This window comes from Corythoichthys intestinalis, chromosome 21 (genome assembly GCF_030265065.1).
Source record: "Corythoichthys intestinalis isolate RoL2023-P3 chromosome 21, ASM3026506v1, whole genome shotgun sequence".
Taxonomy (NCBI): Eukaryota; Metazoa; Chordata; class Actinopteri; order Syngnathiformes; family Syngnathidae; genus Corythoichthys; species Corythoichthys intestinalis.
The window spans coordinates 16,127,002-16,146,859 of record NC_080415.1 but is presented as its reverse complement, the minus strand read 5'-3'; the positions used below and the strand labels follow the sequence as shown (position 1 = coordinate 16,146,859).

At 39.3% G+C, this 19,858-nt stretch overlaps 1 protein-coding gene across 14 annotated transcripts in view; it reads left to right on the top strand.

Annotated features, from left to right (window-relative positions):
• Positions 1-1,434: 1,434 nt before the first annotated feature.
• Positions 1,435-19,858, top strand: part of LOC130909325 (cytohesin-1-like) — a 45,350-nt gene continuing 26,926 nt past the window's right edge. For 10 of the 14 annotated variants that reach the window (XM_057825646.1, XM_057825645.1, XM_057825642.1 and 7 more), the window contains exons 1-6: positions 1,437-1,701; positions 15,239-15,321; positions 16,106-16,170; positions 18,068-18,134; positions 18,223-18,341; positions 18,421-18,614. In XM_057825646.1, coding sequence (XP_057681629.1) covers positions 1,605-1,701; positions 15,239-15,321; positions 16,106-16,170; positions 18,068-18,134; positions 18,223-18,341; positions 18,421-18,614 — 625 coding nt within the window. In that variant the 5' untranslated portion in view covers positions 1,437-1,604. Of the gene's footprint in view, positions 1,702-10,823; positions 11,043-14,409; positions 14,556-15,238; positions 15,322-16,105; positions 16,171-18,067; positions 18,135-18,222; positions 18,342-18,420; positions 18,615-19,858 lie in introns of those variants that run through there. The other 4 variants (XM_057825647.1, XM_057825648.1, XM_057825649.1 and 1 more) reach the window with 4 other exon arrangements.

The window sequence follows — 19,858 nt, the reverse complement described above, 5'->3', positions numbered from 1 at the left end:
ACGTTGACTCAAATGAGTTCAAGAAACTAAATTCCGTACTTTATGAAGAGTGAAAAAAGCAGAATTTAACACAGACAAAATCATTCGGCTGATCAGACTGAAGTATTACCGAAACAAAATGGTGACGTCACGTACTGTAATGGTCTGCAATGGATCGCCACATACGTTTCTTCAACACAACGTGGCCGTGTCAATAATAAACAAAATCGGTTTATATGTACAGTATATATATATATATATATATATATAATATATATAATTCTACCCGTTTATAATTCGCACCATGATTTTACAAGTTGATTTTGGGGGAAAAAAGTGTGCGGTATATTCCGGAAATTACGGTAGCTTACACACTCAAATTTGCTGCTCCTCATTTACCCACTAAAACTGATCAGCACTCTAAGCAACATTACCCTGTGTGACCCTTTGCTTTCAATTGTCTAAAATGGCGACAATCAACAAAAAAAGTTGACTGCGACGGCCGACGCTTCAACGATAGGTGGAAATTGGACTATTTCTTCACTAACATACACAGTAACGCAACTGTGTGTGCCTCATTTGCAAAGAGACAGTCGCTGTTTTTAAAGAATTCAATGTGAGGCAATATTACCAAACAAGACATGCTGACATGTACGACAAGATTACAGGGAAGATACTCAGCGAGAAATTGAAGCAACCTGAAGCTAGCATAATTTCACAGCAGCAGTATTTTGCATGAGCCCGAGAGTCGAAAGAGAACGCCAAAAAGGCTAGTTGCGAGATTGTTTAAATTATTAATTAAATGACATAATAAAGAAAATGTGACACGGAATGGCTTGCTAAAATTTGCTTAAATATGTTGTTCTACGTAAAGGACGTCAGCCAAGGTCGGCCGCCCGCCCACATTGTCACTACACCAAATCTGGCCCCCTTTGCAAAAAGTTTGGACACCCCTGGTGTACACAGATTGGGAATAAAGTGAATAAGTAACTAGCAGCAAGTGGTGATGTAACAGTGCGTATGACAATTTATAGTAGTTGACTGACTTGATACTGTATGATGAAAATGACACTTTTTGCATGTAACTATGCAAGTATTGCGTCATGTATCACTGCCTTCGATAGCGATAGACATCCAATGCAATTTGACTGGTGCAGTCAAAATGGATTGGACGTCTATCACCGTCAATGGCGGACAATGATTTAATACTTAAAATAACTGGCAGTGATCGAAAAATTTCTCATTTGATCCGGAGACGCAGCTCAAATTGTTAAGTGTAAATTCCTCCACGTCTGAAATGGAAATAGCTGTGTGCATTTGTACGTGTGAGAGAAACAGTTTGCGTGCATGTGTGCACGCCCATTTGTCACCATCACTTCCAATAACACTTGAGCAACTGTTCACAGCGTCGTATTGGGTGTCTGTGTGAAAGTGTGTGCGTGGACGGCGGGAGTCAGGTCAAGTGTGTGAGCGGGATGAGGGAGGAGAGCCAGCGAGATGAAGAAGAAGATGCTGCTTTTGTAAGAGTCCATCGCAAAGTGATGGTGTCAGTGCCCGGAGACCAATCCTGATGATGCTGTGAGCTTTAAGCACTTGGGAGTCTTCAACCAAGGAGTTATTCTAATATGGGGAGCGTCAGCGAGCTGTGCGCTTCCAGTTTTCAGGCATTTTTGTGCCCGACGGTGCCAGCTCTGGAGCCTAATGCTGCTCCTCCTACTACAGGTCAGTGATTGTTTACTTTGATAGATAGATACTGATGTACATTCATATTCATACATATATTAATACATAGGAATATTTAAATCAAATATGCCATACTAGATTTTGTGGCTTGTATGTTTGGCATAACAATCATGCATTTGTGCGGTGAAAACAATTATTTTATAAACTAATAGATACTGTAGATAGCTACATGCACGTACGTATTCATATTCATACATACATTTATAGATAGGAATATCAAAATTAAATGTGCGATACCAGATTTTGTGACTTGTATGTATGTGTGGCATAACAATCATGCATTTGTGCGGTAAAAACAATTATTTTAAAATGGATAAATAGATACTGTAGAAAGCTATACATGTATTCATATATACAATATATAGGAATGTTAAATGGAGAGTACTTAACCCATTTAGCGCATTTATCTACCTTGTTACAATGCCCAAAGCGCTTTACATTAGCACATATTTACCCTTTTACACACACATTCACACACCAACGGTGCTGCTGCCATGCAAGGCTCTCTGCCGACCCATTGGGGGCAAATTAGGGTTCAGTGCCTTGCCCAAGGGCACTTTGACAGTAGCCAGTCATAGCCAGGAATCGAATCGACCCTTCGTTCCCAGGACAATTCCATCTACCAACTGCACTACGGCCATAACAAGATTTTTTGACATGTGTGTGGCATAACAATGATGGATCCATGCTGTTACAGAAATCATTTTAAAATCTAAATGTGACTAGATGAGTGAACAGTCATTTTCCAATGTATGTGTGCCAAAAACTTACCCCCCAAAAAATCCTTCTTAAATCAATGCAATAATAAGCAGTGTTGTTAATTTTACTTTTAAAAAGTAATTAATTACAGTTACAAATTATTCATTCATTCATTCATTTTCCATGCCGCTTTTCCTCACGAGGGTCGCGGAGGTGCTGGAGCCTATCCCAGCTAACTACGGGCAGTAGGCAGGGGACACCCTGAACTGGTTGCCAGCCAATCGCAGCAGTTACAAATTACTTCTCCCAAAAAGTAATTGCGTTAGTAACTCAGTTACCTGAAATTAAGAGTAATTAGTTACTTGGCAAAGTAACTAGTGATAATTTTCATGTTTTTTTTTTTTTCTCTTTTCTCTTTTTTTTTTTTCTTTTTTTTGAGTGTAAAGTTTAAAGGTTTTTTGGGACAATTGGCCCTAGCCCAATTGTTTACCCTCCACTTAACTAGACACAAGGGTATTGCAATAACTAGATAGTAACCTTTGCTATGTCTGGAAGTCATTTAAAGTTGTGAATCAACCGTTAAAGTTGTTAAAATTGCTCCCGCTATTGCATTAGTTCCCTTCTGTCTACTTTCAACATGTGTAAGTTTTAAAACTGTTTCATCATTTAAGATAGATTTAAGTCAATATTTTGCCGATTTAGGAGCATTTTAGATTAAAAAAAAAAAAAAAAAAAAAAAGTTCCCTAGGAAGGATCTCTACAACAGAGCCTTCCTGAGAGGTCTACTGCTTTAAGATAGCGGCTGTTTACTAACGCATGTAGTCCTTAAAACATGTTGCCAATGCAGCCGTGTCCATCATTTGCATCTAGTTCTATAATATGTGATATCTACCGTATCATGTGGGCGTAGTTTGTAGGCTACAGTCAGGTATTATTGGAGCCACCTAGCATCGCGTTTGCAACGGCGTCTTCCCCACTCCTGCTCTGCTCTCTTGTCTCCGTGAGTCCGTCTCTCTGACTTTTTTTATTCAACCAGCTTAGTAACGCATAGTAACGCACACCTTTCCCGCCTCAGTAACGGTAATGTGAGAAAAGTAATTAATTAGATTTCTCACTACTGAAAAAAATAACGCAGTTAGTAACGCTGTTATATTGTAACACCGTTATTAACAACACTGGTAATAACAATCATGCACAGGTGAATCAAAAGAATCTTTTTCAAAGCATAACATTTGAAGGAGATTGTACCTTTTTCTTAGGTACCGTCTAACTGTTTGTATTATTCTAACACACCCAATATAAAATAAATAGCACTTATGCCATAGTTTAAGGAAAACAAGCGGAATATAGGGCATAAGAGATAAACAACACCTTCTTATCACGGAAGCCCAACGTGTGCGTCATGCAACTGACTGAGCAAGATTGAAGCTGACAAGCCCATGTCTGCACCACCAACTCTCGCAATCAGTTCTCCCAGACAGTCCAGAACAAATGGTGGGACGCCCTGTCCCAACACAAGGAACACCGGAGAACGCTCGATATCCAACTGATAACACGACTGACAAGATTCCAAGAGCCCCTTTGACGCTGAGGTGGCAAAATCCACCAGAAGGGTGTGTTTGTTTAAGATCTGTCTGTTTGTGGATTGGACAGGAGGATTCGGGAGTTACTGTTGTCAGGGTAACGAGGGTAACATTCACAAGCTAGTGTGGCCATAAAACATTTCTATGTGTAATAGAAATTAAACAAGTGAATCTAAATAATCATTGTCTCGAGTCAAAACAATAATCCAAGTAAATTTAGATGTACAGTATACATAACAATCACACTGGCGTAGTCTATTTAAAAAAAATAATTCTCAAAGCTATGTGTGGAACAATCACAAACTCTGAATTCTTATCATTCCTAATGTTCTAAATGACCAGAATATCTGGGCAAAATATCTTTCACAAAAGTATTCATAGCATGCCAATAAATGAAAACAATCATACTCATAGTTAAGTGTAGCATAGCAATCCCACGCAGTGTTGTTTTCATCAGCGATAACGATAACAAAAATATTTTGTCAACGAACACTTTTTTTATGACTATGACGAGACGATAACACGCTAAAAACGTGTTTTGGGAGACTAAAACATAACAAGACCAATGTTAGTTTTCATCTGACGAGACGAGAACGAGATAAAAATGCACGATAGTTTCCGTCACATGTTCACATTTTATATGTAAGATTTGTTTTCTTATCTTGCCCAGAGAGAATATGTAATGTTGCTTTAGCCTTTGAAGGTCTGTGCTGAGTGATCATCACACACTAAATGTAACACGTAGCATTAGCATAGCATTCGCGTTCATGTGCAAACGTCCTCTTAAACTCTCAGATAACTTTTTTACATAAGTTCGTTGCGTATAGGTGGGTATAATTAATTGAAAATGTACTGTTTTCCTGCTGAGTGTGTATTATCACCAAGTTGGCGTTGTCATTGTAGACGCTACAATATGTGCTCGTCCGTCAATGCTCGTTTGAAATAGTTGGAAACCACTATTTTTTTGAGTAATTTGTTTTAATTTTACAGACGAAAACATTTTAAGTAAACGTCGACCATAGGTGGAGTTTGACTTTTGGGGAAGAGGAGGCAAAAAATGTTGATAACCCCGAAACGCAGTGTCAGCAATAAAGTTTATATAATAATATATATTTTATATATATATATATAATATTTATAATAATAAATTGAAAATGAGCGTTTTTTTGTTTGTTTTTGTTTTTCTTTCCTATCATTCTTGAGGGGAATTCTAAATCAGGCTGCTTAGTACAGCTATACCAAGATCATCATCCATTGAATATGGTACGCCGGCCGGTGTCGTGCTAATGTAGTTACCACCGTCAAAAATTGTATCCCCTGGGCTGAGCCACTGCGCTACACTGATTTGCTTGATTTCTGTGTTTTGGTGATGTAGTTATCTACGAGGTTTTAAAACATTGCCCACCCCCAAAAAACTTATTTTTTCTGTCGTATAACGTAACGTACGCACTGAATATTAAAAAAAAGGGTATGTTTTACTGTTTTACTCGTAGGATGACCTATAACTGTTATTACTGTAATTCTAATCCTGCATAGAGTTTCTCCAGTTTAATAACGTCGACGTCCAAAATCTATCACTGTGGTTCTTTTCTGGCTTCAATTAATTGTTTAAGTCAACATAAGGTATAACTAATGTGTGTGTGTGTGCGCTTCCGTGGCAAGGGGATACAATTTTTGACCGGGGTAGCTACATTAGCAACACACCGGTGGTGGCTCTGTTGCACAATTAGCATCTTTAGTGGGGCAAATTGAAACTCCACTCACCATTTTGGTGTTGCTCTCTGGTGTTTAATGGTCCACATTTTCAATTCTTGGTTCTTGCTCAGTAGTTCTTGTCGCTTTTGAAAGCTTAGTTTAAAAAAAAAATTACGTACAGTATATACATCTTGCGTCTTCGGTCCTCGGGTGGTTTTGGCTAAGCAAAGCAAACGACCGTCTAAGGTTCTAGCCACATAATCTGTTCGAAAAATAATTTTGACCCATTATAAAAATCTCTTTCATTTCATTAATTTTTGTTGTTTGTTTCATTGCTTTACAACTTTCATAGACAACATTTTACCAGGAAAATCTTAAATTTAAAATCCTATATAGGAAAGTCAATTGCATGCAATGACACTTTTCGGCCACCACGGGAGGGAGTTTGACCCCACCATCCCCCCCTTAAACTCTGCGTATGACGTCAACAAAAAATAGTCGAAGACAAACTCATTTTGAGATGACTAAAATATGACCAAGACTAATAAGTATTATCGTCCAAAAGACTAAGGCAAAAATTTAAAAGGGTTGCCAAAAACAGTACTTATCCCATGCTGGTGTTATCATTCAAAACAACCGTTTTTGAAGCAATGTAATATAACAATCACACACCGGGAATCAAGATAATCATTCTCAATAGTCAGAAAAACATTCTCAAAGCTTTGTGAATAACAAACACACTGGTTTACGAAAATAATCACTCTTAATAGCAAAAATTTTCTTTCCCGCGAGCAAAACAATAAAATCAATCAAGGCTATGTTTTGTATAACGATCGTTCTTAAACATAGGTGTGGCATAACAATAACACACTTGCGTATGTTGCCTTATGAGACTTGAGGTTTTGCCATCACTAATATTAAAACATGGAGTGGAAGGGAAACCCAATGCAAAAGAGAGAATGACTGAACAAAACTGAAGGCAACAAGTAAATAATACAACCACAGAGTGAAGTCACGAATATGGAAAGTGATGATTTTTATGAATAGTTGTGGAATCAAGTTGACATTGTGTGATGATTGCTTACTCTAGCAGAGCACTTTAGATCGATATAGTTTCCACATTTGACTTTTATAGAATTCATAAAACCTTCATCATCTCCATCTTTCCTAGAGTTATAAGGGCAACATGTTGGCTGTTGCCGTGGTGATTTTTGATCGTGTGCATGCGTGCCTTTCTGTGATTTATTTCATTTATTTATTTGCCATTTTGGTGTACACACACACGCGCATGAGTCAGACAAAAACCTGCGTGCGCAAGATGGTGGGCTCGATTGGAGAACGTGACGCACGCTCGTCGCCCTCTCGGGTCCGGAGTGGGTCCTCCTCTCGAGTGGGCGCCCGAATGATATCATCTCAACGGCAGCCTACCGCTCTCGCCCTTTAGCGTGTGTGTCATTTCAACTCATTCAAAGTCAATTTGGGACACATAATAACAAGAAGAGTTTCACGAGACTTGGATTTTCTGTCTATTACTTTGGATTTTATCATATTTTCTAACATGGCAAAAGTGAGAAAGGTTGACTCCACTTAAAGGTTAAGTGATTGTTTATCCCATCGCAACTTGCCAGCTAACCATGGCGGTTATCTCATTCAGGAAAACGGCCATTAAAGAGTTCCTGAGCTCTTCCTTTCACCCATCCTCAGTATATCCTGTTGTTGGCGCGTGCAAAATGGCTGATTAAAGTTCACAGCTGCAATAGTTTTGCCTTCTTCCCAGCACCAACCAGTCCCCACAATTCGATACAGCAGCTGCATCTCCCACAGAAAACGACTTCAAAATATTTTTGTTTCATTTACATCATCACAGAGGAATTCATTGTTACCGAAAGCAGTTTGTCATATATAAGTAATGTTGTCTAGCTGCATGAGAAATGGAAAATAATGGCCATATTGTTGAAAAAGCCTTCCGGCTGGCTCTTCTTCTTCATAGTGCAAACAATTGCCATTTTAAGAAGCTAATGCTCATATCTGACATCATCTTTAAATTGCGTAACATTCAACTAATACTTGTTAAAATTAAAATAACCATACACAACGCCTTAAGTGTCCATAGAAATCCAATTGCATTGCTGCTTGTAAATTCACCAGTTCACCAAGCCACTTCAATTTATGTCACATGCAACACAATCGTATTCTCCCTAATATGTGTGAACTTGCAGCTCTGCTTACCTTTTGGCTTTGACTTACGGCTTTGGCTGCGGTGTCAAAGTACTTGTTCTCGTTTAGGATGTTTATTCAGCCAACCTCATCGAGCATTTGGCTGAAGAACTCTAGATACTTTTATTTTTTTTAAGGTATTAACTTTTTTCCGCTGTTTTTGATTATTGTTACTGGTCCCGGAAAATTTCTTCTTTTGAACATGTAGATCTATGTTCCAACTGATGTTTTACCAGGTTTGATTTTCTTCAGTAATTTCTCTTTTCTGACAAACTAGTGTGAAAAACTACTGCAAAAATACAGCCACGGCATTCACAATGATACAATTACCTACCGTAATTTTCGGATTATAAACCGCTACTTTTTTCTTTCATTTTGAATCCTGCGGCTTATAGTCCAATGCGGCTTATTTGTTGATTTATTTAGATTAATAGGTAACACATGCCTCCTAGCATGCATTGCAGTGCCACAGATGTAAATAACAATCAAAATGTATGTTCTGTGCTAATTATTTACTCAGTTACTGTTCCATTTGTTTCATTATTTGCTAGTTGTGATATTTGGTAACACTTTATTTGACAGCAGCGTCATAAGACTGTCATAAAACCGCCATAATAATTACATGACACCATCATGGGCATTAGTGAAAACTTATGACAGATGTCATTAAGTGTCATCCAGTAAATTATGTTACTAACTCCATTTATGTCCATCTCGGATATTTTACATCCATTCTTAAGTGAGATAATTTGCCCTATAGCCATAAATGACATCTGTTATAAGCATTCATTAATGCTCGTGACAGTATCATGTCATAATTATGTCTTATGGCGCCACTGTCAAATAGAGTGTTACCAAATACCATAACTAGCAATTAATGAAACAACTGGAACAGTGCCTGAATAGATAATTAGCACATAACATGAATTTTGATTGATATTTATATCTGGAGCGCTGCAATGCATGCTAGGAGGCATGTTGGACAACAACAGCGTTGACAGAAGGTGGCAGCAGAGGTTGAATGTCTCCCCCAAGGGAGCAGTGATGGCCAAATGAAGCTTCTTGAAGCAACGAAGCTTTGCAAGCAATTGATTCAAAGCTTCATTGTGGTTCATTTGGTTTCATGACAGTCATATGATGCCGCTGTCAAATAAAGTGTTACCGGTTAATATCTTTTGGTGTAAATGTTCCATAATACAGTGAGGACAGCTGTGGCTTATAATCCAGTGCGGTTTATCGATGAACAAATGCAATTTTCGTGTCACATTTGGTGGCTAATAGTCAGGTGCGCCTTATAGTGTGAAAATTACGGTACTGTATGCACCTTTTGGTCGGAGATTCCGGTAAGATATAGTTGGTGTTGCACTAATACCAATTTTTGGCTCCACATTCCAACAGTCGGCTGTGTGGTATCAGGCAATGCCGATACTGTACCTATACCACATTTTATTTTATTTTTTAAAATATTTTTTTTTAAATCTTTTAATACTAAATAGCGGCATAACTCACATGTTCATTCGTTGACACCCTCGCACTTCATATGGATTAGGCATCTACTAGTGATAAACTAATTGGAAGGAGGGTGCATCTTGGCCAGAGGAAGAGCAAAAATATTTTTACGTCATTGGCTGCCATTGACAGCGATAGACGTCCAATCCATTCGAAGCGGGAGGGCTTGCAGTGAATGAACGAACATTCAGTGGTTAGAAAGTAGTTCTCGAAAAGTACACATTGCACAGCATTGGCACATTATATTTTAGTACTCCCCGATTATGTCATTTTAGTGTTGTATCAATACCAATACCAATACAGTGGTACCTCGACATATGATTGCTTCGACACACGATCTTTTCGACATCCGACATAAAATTTGACTCGCCATTTGTTTCTACATGCGACAAAATGCTCGAAATGCGACGATTTATGACAGAGCTGCAGTTTCTTTTTTTTCCCACAAGACGATGATAAGAAGATGCATGGCAGATTTTCTCCTGGGAGAAATCAACATGGGGTCTAAGAATTGTAGTGCAGAGGGTGACAAAAAGGTGAGGATTAACTTAAGATGGAAATGATAGAAAAATATGCGCATGGTGCTCGCGTCCGTGAACTGGCTCGACAATACGGCTGTCGAATGTCTACGATCTCGACTGTCCTCCTCCGACCTCCGTTCACCAGCCTTTATAAGTTAAGGTGACAATTATTATTGTGGTAACATCGCCCAAAAAAATCTTTGTCAGGTTTTTAATCATTTATTTCAGAATGTGCGACACAACATGCCTACTGTCCGCCCCAGCTGAACAAAGTGAAAGTAAAGTCATCCCTCACTGTGTCAAGTCAGCCACACGGTGCGTTCAGGTACAGCGCGCGAAACCCATCTGCCACATTAGAACCTGATTCGTTACATTATTACAGGTTTTATTATTTTATTACTATTATCATGATATTATTCCTATTTTTATTCATAATTTATTTGTGTAATCGCTATTTCCAGTAGTACCGGCAGCATTTATTAAGGATTTAGTGTTGGTTTTCTGGCTGTGGAACGAATTAATAGGATTATAATGTATTCTTATGGGAAAATCCTGCTTGAAAAACAACCATTACCATTTACAGACAAGGTCCTGGAACAAAGTAACTTCATATGTAGAGTTACCACTGTACACTAACTTTCGGAGCAACAACACTAGTTATAGTCCAATTCTCTTGCCTTCTTCTGTTTTGCACAGTTCCTTTTTGTGGTCGTCTTTCTTTCTGCGTGTTTCATGTTAGCAGTTTTAAGAAGAAATTTAATGACCTGTTTTCGTTAAATCGTAAACAGACTTTTTAATGCAAGAATTCCCACCTTCTATTTAACCGACCAATCAGATATTGAAATTAAATAAACTCACTCTTTTGATTGGCTACATCTCATGAAGTCCCACCTCCTCCCCTGAGCCAACACCGGCTGTCTTCCTGGATGGATACAGTTTTCATTTTTACAGCCTGTTCGAATGCAACTATAAATACCTCTTTTGACATTTTAAGTTACTTAAAGTTTTCTGTTATTCAATCATTTGGGCCTCGTTTCACTGCGCGGTCCGCTGAACATCAACGAAATCATGGTTTTAAAGTCGGAAGACGGCGTCGGTAAGTTGCCCCGGGGGTCCTTTTAATTTAGGCAAGGCTAACTAAGTTAGCTCAGGGAGTTGGGCTAATTAGCGGCTAACTTGCTGTGACTCTTTACACCATTGAGAACATCATTCGCGTTTTATTCAAGTAAGTTAAACATCTCATGTCTGACTGTGTCAATAAAGCATTTTACGGGCGCACAAGAGAGCCATTATTAGTCGACTTGGACGGACGCCACCCTTGATGAGGCTTCGTGCTTATTTATTAGCCATTTTAACAAGTGCATCCATTTTAAGATTTTTGTTTTTTACTTCGCTAAAGAAGGATATGTGATTGCGACCTTTCAGTGAAAGTTGAAGGTTGTCTCTTTTAGCCTTTTTTTCTTGATTTATTTTAAATATGTTTCTCTAATTCAACGAACGCGGCAATGTACGTTTAAAATGATGAATATTAGCCTATTTCTGTCGAATAAAACAGAAATATGCCTTTGTTCAAATGCTGCATTTCTCTTGGTTTTAACTATTTGGAAAGTCACTATTTTCTGGTTAGAAAAAAACACAAAAAAAAACGAACCCCATAAAAACGAATTCACATGCAGTACGTGAACATCACATTTTGGGGTCATGTCTTCTTTTAATTTCTTGGGATTTAAATGGTGACTTGTAAAGGGTTAAACTAGAAATGTTAAGAACTAGTAACTTAGAATCTGTGTTTATACAGTCAAATTTAAAAGGAAATTGTGCAGTTTTTTTTTTTTTTTTTTTTTTAAAAGGGAAATGTTAAGAGATGATGTGACCCGAATGTAATAACAACCCTATTGTATGGTATACAACTAAAGGGCGTGTGATTTTTTTCCCCCCCTGTATTGTGTCTCTGATGTCGTGTCTTGCTACAGTGTATGTAGTTTGTGGTATATGTCCTGTATCCAAAAACTGTTCCAGCTCATTCCTCAATCTTCCTCTCTGGCCACATGTCTGCTATGCTGAGTTGAGTACATGTTGGACTTGCTGGTGATGAATGCTTTGGAGTCTTCAGGGGAAGTTTTACCGTAACCGCCGGATTATATCAGGACGCGCCGAGCTGGTTGGCCTCGGGGCCAGCTGCCGAGGCGAGGGACAATTCTCGCTTTATGAGTGGAGCCAGACGACCAAACGCATCATTTTCTTTTCTTCCCAAATAAACTTGCTTGGCCTCGGGTATCCGGTCAGCTGCCATCGCTCGTCCTGTGGGGTAATGCTGGATGAGACTGGACCAGACTGAGAAGCTGGCAAAAGTTTCTCCTCGTTCCATATTTTCTGTGAAAAAAATGAAAAGCCAAAGCACAGAGGCAGTGGGATCCGAGGCTTAGAGCTAAATCCTAACACGTTTAACTGTAAACAAAATAAAATCATACAAAAAACACATCAGCTTCAGGAAGTACTATAGCTTGCTATACTGAAGCACTGAAATACTTATACTGAAATCTATATGCTAATGCAATAAAGAGTTGGGTACATGCATAGATATTCACTTTGAACTTTCACTAGATGAGCATTTGGTCGAAACAGGAAGAACTGTACGCTTCAGCACATTTAAGGAACAAACTTGCAGCTGAGAATGATGAAAACATGTTCCATGGACGTCTGACATGAATTGCTGTCTTTAGGTCATGCCACAGCATCTCAATGGGGTTCAAGTCTGGACTTGACCACTCCAGAACGTGTATTTTGTTCTTCTGAAACCATTCTGAAGCTGATTTACTTCTGTGTTTGGGATCATTGTCTTGTCACAACATCCATCCTCTTTTTAGCGTCAACTGTCTGACAGACGGCCTCAGGTTTTCCTGCAAAACATCCTGATAAATGTTTTAATTCATTCTTCCATTAATGATTGCAAGTTGTCCAGGCCCTGAGGCTGCAAAACAGCCCCAAATCATGATGCTCTCCCCACCATGCTTCATGGTGGGACTGAGGTGTTGATGTTGGTGAGCTGTTCCATTTTTCCTCCACATATGACGTTGTGTGTTACTCCCAAACAATTCAACTTTGATTTCATCAGTCCACAAAATATCTTGCCAAAACCTCTGTGGAGTGTCCAAGTGCCTTTTTGCCAACATTAAACGAGCAAAAATGTTCTATATATATATATATATATATATATATATATATATTTTTTTTTTTTTAAAACAGCAGTGGCTTCTTCCGTGGAGTCCTCCCATGAACAACATTCTTGACCATAGTTTTACATATAGTTGATGTGTGCACAGAGATATTTTTGACTTTGCCAGTGATTTCTGTAAGTCTTTAGCAGACACTCTAGGGTTCTATTTTACCTCTCCGAGTATTCTGCGCTGAACTCTTGGTGTCATCTTTGGTGGACGGTCACTCCTTGGGAGATATAAACTGCGCCAAACTCTCTCCATTAGAAGACAATTTCTCTTGACTGTCAATTGATGAACATCCAGACTTTTAGTAATGCTTTTGTATCCTTTCCCAGCTTTATACAAATAGACAATCTTTGATCACTGGTCTTCAGACAGCTCTTCTGACCGAGCCATATTGCATATCAGACAGTGCTTCTCATGAAGACTTGCCATGTGTGTGTTTTATAGTGGGCGGGGCAGCTTTAAACCACTCATCAGTGATTGGGCACACACCTGACTTAAATTGTTTGGTAAAAATTGGTTTCAATTGCTCTTTAAGTCTCCTTAGGCAGAGGGTTAATTTACTTATTTTCCCCCCTTCTGTCATTGTTTGCATGCTATCCTCATTAAACTATGAAAACCTATAAATGTTTGGGTGGTTTTAGTTAAAGCAGTTTTTTCATCTGTGTGATTTTGACAAAAATCAGATCACATTTGATTGTGATTTTATGCCGAAATATGAGAAATTCCAAAAGGTTCAGATACTTTTTCATACCACTGTATGTCACTTTGTGACACAAAAACACGAGGAGGCCTATACTCTAGTGTACTGAACAGTGTAGTGCTGCAACGATTAATCGATTAACTCGAGTTATTCGATTAGAAAACATTTTGCTGCTTCAAGTGGTGTTGTAATTGTTTGTTTTCTGATCCCTTTCACCCAATTCCGATCCTCTGAAAAACTGCGCGATCGGCGTGAATTCCGATCACGTGATCAGATCTGGACATCCCTAATAACACCACATGGTGAATGAGTTCAGCTAATGATAACTCTTGAGTAGATGATCAGTGATTGAGTAGATCAGAACTACATGGGCACTGAACTTTCTTCTGCAACCAATTCAGGTGGTAAACTTCCTCAGAAGAGGCACATCCATTCTAAGATCATGGAGTGAGAGAGGGAGGAGATAGACTGAAGGGAGGGGAGGCACTGGGGGAGGGTGATGTTAAAGGTTCTCGCCCTTCTCTGGTGGTTCCACATCGGTCTGCTTTACAATGCCGGAATGAGTGCTGGATATAACTTTATGAGAAAAAGTGGACTGATTACCTCTTAAAATTAAGACGAGTGGATCGGATTGGAGAAGAATACGGGATCAAGATACTTTTATTGTAAATATCCTTTCTTTCTGGTAAGAAATAGTGTGACCACACATGACAGGTGACGTGTTACTTTTCTTAGCAACTCCAGTTCTAATGACAAACTGATTTTGTGTCTGTTTAAACATCTCGTTGCCATGGAGTGTTTTTGAGTTCATGTGTGAAGTGTGCATATGTCGCCCCTTCCAAGCAGCTGGCCACTATGACAAGGTGTCCCGTTACTTGACAAAAAAATCCACATTTAAAGGCCTCCAGTGTGACACTTTTGCTGTTGCATGTGTCATAAGGTCATTGTTTTAAGTGATGTTAATCGTGTGTTAGAAATGTTCTCGGCTCACAATGGTGCGTTATTCTTTTCCTAGGTTATAATAAGAGCAACTCCAGACTAGTTAAATGTGTCTGTCTGGGAGCCGTGTGTGTGTGTTTGCCCTTTTTAGAAACATTCATTCAGAACATTTATTGACACTTGCACAATCAAGTTAAAGCTCAGCCTTGTTGTGTCCTCAGGGTTTGCGTGACGAGATGGTGAGATAAAAGAACTGCACTGTTTGTTTTTTATTCTTTGAATTTTGTTGGAAAAACTTCAAGCAGTGCGTGTCTTTCTTGGTCAGATGTGGGCGGGGTTGATATAATGGATACAAAATGTTGTTGCCTTCGCAACGCAATCCAGTTCTTTGCCAGTTTGTTGTATTGACACATTTTTGTTGACCCTCAGTGCCCGATGACCTCAGCCCAGAGGAGAGACAGGAGCTGGAGAGCATCCGCCGCAGAAAGCAGGAGCTACTGCTGGACATACAAGTAAACACTGGCACAGATGCACATACACACTGGTGACAAAACTGTACTGTTGCAGCTTACTTTTCTGTCACACTTGATGTTTCGTTAACAATGTCAGTTGAACACAACCATAACTTTTGGAGATTCCACTTTATCCTGACTGTTTAAAGTGCTAAATATGGGAACCATCGATCCAAAAATAGTATACGACAAAACCAGACACCGCGAATTGACATGTTTCGTGCCGACTCTCGATCCTCACTTGTCCGCTAAAAGTGTCGCTTCCACGTGCCCTCAGGACAAATGGTCAATGGACCGTCAAATATTCCAGTAATGGAGACATGGGACGCCGTTGCCTCACAGAGAGAAGGGAGGGGGAGGTGGTTGTAACCATGGATACGCTTGTGGAAGTGTCCAGACTGGATTTATTTACTTGGTATAAGAATTGTGTCTGGACACTTTCTAATGAGAGACAAATTCCTCTTTAAATTTATTCGCATATCTTTTCGTCTCGTTCGGTCTCCCGCCTTTCGATCCACTTCTTACCCCAGTTCTTGAACTTTGCATTTATCCCTACTTCGTCCAGTCTGGGCCAAGTGTCAGGGGGGCCGTGGAGGGGTTGGCCAAGCAGGCTTGTGAATGTGGGTCAGGGCATGAGGAGAGGGGAAGCAAGGACGCCGGCCAGTCCCAAGAACAGGTGCTCCAGCTCCCACAGAGGAGTGGTGGTGGCGAGAGAGAGTTGGGGGCTGGGGGTCACTGATTCATTTCAGGAAGATTTTTCCAATTGTTTTCTTTATGATTTCAGAGGCTGAAGAATGAGATAGCAGAAGTCACCAGTGAGATTGATAACCTGGGCTTGACTGAAGAAAGGTAAGAATTATTTCTTCAAACCTCATGAAAATATTTCTTCACCAAAATGTAATGGGTTGTTCCAGTCCACTTATTTGCAGTTAATCCTGGGGAGTCTGCCCTCAGTTACTTGCCAATAAAAACACCAGGACACGCATCTGTGTAACTTCAATATTTCCTTAAAATGCCAAAAGATGGTGCTAAAGCCCTTGATTCTTCAAAAGTTGAAGTTATCTTGAAAGTTTGAGAGCCATTTTTGTTTTGTTATCATGCACTTCCCCTGTATTTTTTCCAATATCAAATGATCAGAATCGTTTTTAATGTTATTGTAACATGGGTTGAAATGACATGAAACGTATGACCACGGATTGTTGTGTTGAGCACTTGTAGTGTTTTTTTTTTAATTAGGTGTCAGACTTGATAAAAAACGTAATTTTTGGACTATAAGCCTCCACTTTTTTACCTCCTTTTGAATCCTGCAGTTTATAGTCCAGTGCGGCTTAATTGTGGATTTATTTGGGCTAATAGGGAACACTTTCTTTGACTGCGGTGTCGTAAGACTGTCATAATTATGACATGAAATTGTCATGGGCATTAATGACATTATGAATTAAGGCACTAACTCCATTTATGTACAGCTCGGATCTTTACATCCATTCAAAAGTGAGATAATTTGCCGGATTACACAAAATGACATGGGTCATAAGCATTCGTTAATGCTCATGGTAGTGTCATAACATAATTATGATGGTCTTGTTACAGACTTATATCGCCACTGTCAAATAAATTGTTACCAACTGCCATGACTAGCAGTTAATGAAACAACTGGAACAGTAACTGAAGAAATAATTAGCGCAGAACATGAGTTTTGATTATTTACATCTGTAACGCTGCAATGCCTTTTAGGAGGCATATTGCACGACAACAGTGTTGACAGCAGGTGGCAGCAAGCAGAGGTTGACTGTCTCCCCCAAGTGAGCAGTGAAGGCCAAATGAAGCTTCTTGAAGCAATGAAGCTTTGCAGCCAATTGGTTGAAAGCTTCATGACGGTGCATGTGATCTTATGATGCCGCTGTCAAATGTACGTTGTGTTACCGGTTAATCTTTTGGTGTGAATATCCCATGATACAGTGAGGACACCTGCGGCTTATAGTCAGGTGCAGTTTATCTATGAACAAATGCTGTTTTCGTGTCAAATTTGGTAGGTGGCGGCGTATAGTCAGGTGCGCCTTATGGTCCGAAAACAGTAATTTAATTGAGGCTTTGTAATGAATCAATCTCATTTTAATCACTTAGCAATATTTGTTCCAAAAAGCCAGATTTTTAAAAATTGAAATAATTTTAGTGGACTAATGTATAAAGTAATATACTCAGGAAAACTGCAATTAATATGTTATTAATTCAAAACTGTGGAAAAACAAATATCTGAAAGAAAACCTAAATTACACTTTAATTTCACACCTTTTATCTAGAGACCGCCACAATTTTTATGTACAAACACGTTTTTATCAGGGTTTTTTTTCTAATGTGTTTATTTAACCAGATTTCTCTGTTTTGACAACCGTTAGCTTTGCTAATGTATGCATCAATTTAGTCGATGTACTAGAAGATTATGCACTGACAAAGGTTTTGTTTGAAACGTACCTTGCAATTAAAATACGTTAATTAAAAAAAATATATTTTTTTAAACTCATTAAGTCTTACGTAATATCCGGTAAATACTGTGTTAGGTCTCACCTCTATTTTTATTACAGAATAGTTGAAGATTTCTGTACTAATATTTTTTTGAAATTACTGACTTGACTTTACTCCGTTTCACTTAGTGACACATTTTAGGTGCATACAATTGAAGCTTCGGAAACAACTGTATTACCCTGACAAGAGTCTTTTTGTTGGCTATTTTTTTCTGGGTGGTTAGGAAAAGCATGCAGAGGAACAAACAAATGGCCATGGGCCGGAAGAAATTCAACATGGACCCCAAGAAGGTAAGACTGAAAACAAAATGTATCCAGAATATTAGAAACAGCTGAATCCTAGTAATAAATGCACATATTTCCCACATGTCGTCTCTAGGGTATCGAGTTTCTAATCGACTGCTCGTTGCTGAAAAACACAAGCGACGACATTGCGCGCTTCCTCTACAAGGGTGAAGGCCTGAACAAGACTGCCATTGGCGATTACCTGGGGGAGAGGTCAGTCGTTTTCCAGGGGAATACTCCTTCCTGAAAAGATCACCTCATGTTTAAGCTTACAAATGCGTGTGTGCTACAGAGACGACTTCAACATCGAGGTGCTGCACGACTTCCTACAGCTGCACGAGTTTTCGGACCTAAACCTGGTCCAGGCGCTGCGGCAGTTCCTGTGGAGCTTCCGACTACCCGGCGAGGCCCAGAAAATCGACCGCATGATGGAGGCATTTGCACAACGATACTGCCGCTGCAATCCCGGCGTGTTCCAGAGCACAGGTATGCAGGGAACATTTTGTGTCACACCGATATCACTTTTAGTTTTTGATACTAGGGATGTCCCCTACACGATGATCGGAAATCGGGCCCGATCGTAATATTTTCAGAGAATTGCAATTGGTTGAAAAGGATTGGGTTTTTAAAACTATTTTTATATTAAAATTCTAAGGGCTGCAAAGCAACAAAATATTTGAGATGTACCAGGATATTGCCAAAAGAAAAAAAAGTATGTTTTATACTAGTGCTGCAACGCTTAATCGATTAACTCGAGTAATTAGATTAGAAAAAAGATTGGAATTTAATTTTGCTGCTTCGAGTATTCGTTTAATTAGTAACGGTTTGTTTTGAAAAAGTGTTTGCATTTAGTTGTATTTATTTTGGGTGGATACACTGCCCTCTAGTGGTAACAGTGAATATGACATAACTCATTTCACATGGCTGAATTTAGCTGCTCCCTGTTAAAACCAACATACAGTGGGGCAAATAAATATTTAGTCAACCACTAATTGTGCAAGTTCTCCCACTTGAAAATATTAGAGAGGCCTGTAATTGTCAACATGGGTAAACCTCAACCATCAGAGACAGAATGTGGGGAAAAAAAAACAGAAAATCACATTGTTTGATTTTTAAAGAATTTATTTGCAAATCATGGTGGAAAATAAGTATTTGGTCAATACCAATAGTTCATCTCAATACTTTGTTATGTACCCTTTGTTGGCCGTAACGGAGGCCAAATGTTTTCTGTAACACTTCGCAAGCTTTTCACACATTGTTGCTGGTATTTTGGCCCATTCCTCCATGCAGATCTCCTCTAGAGCAGTGATGTTTTGGGGCTGTCGTTGGACAACACTGACTTTCAACTCCCTCCTCACCCGTGGCGTCAAAATGATAACAAGAACAGGGAGCAAAAATCCCAGAACCACACGCAGGGACCTAGTGAATGACCTACAGAGAGCTGGCACCACAGTAACAAAGGCTATCAGTAACACAATGCGCGGCCAGGGACTCAAATCCTGCACTGCCAGACGTGTCCCCCTGCTGAAGAAAGTACACGTCCAGACCTGTCGGCGGTTTGCTAGAGAGCATTTGGATGATCCAGAAGAGGACTGGGAGAATGTGTTATGGTCAGATGAAACCAAAATAGAACTTTTTGGTAGAAACACAGGTTCTCTTGTTTGGAGGAAAAATAATACTGAATTGCACCATACCCACTGTGAAGCATGGGGGTGGAAACATCATGTTTT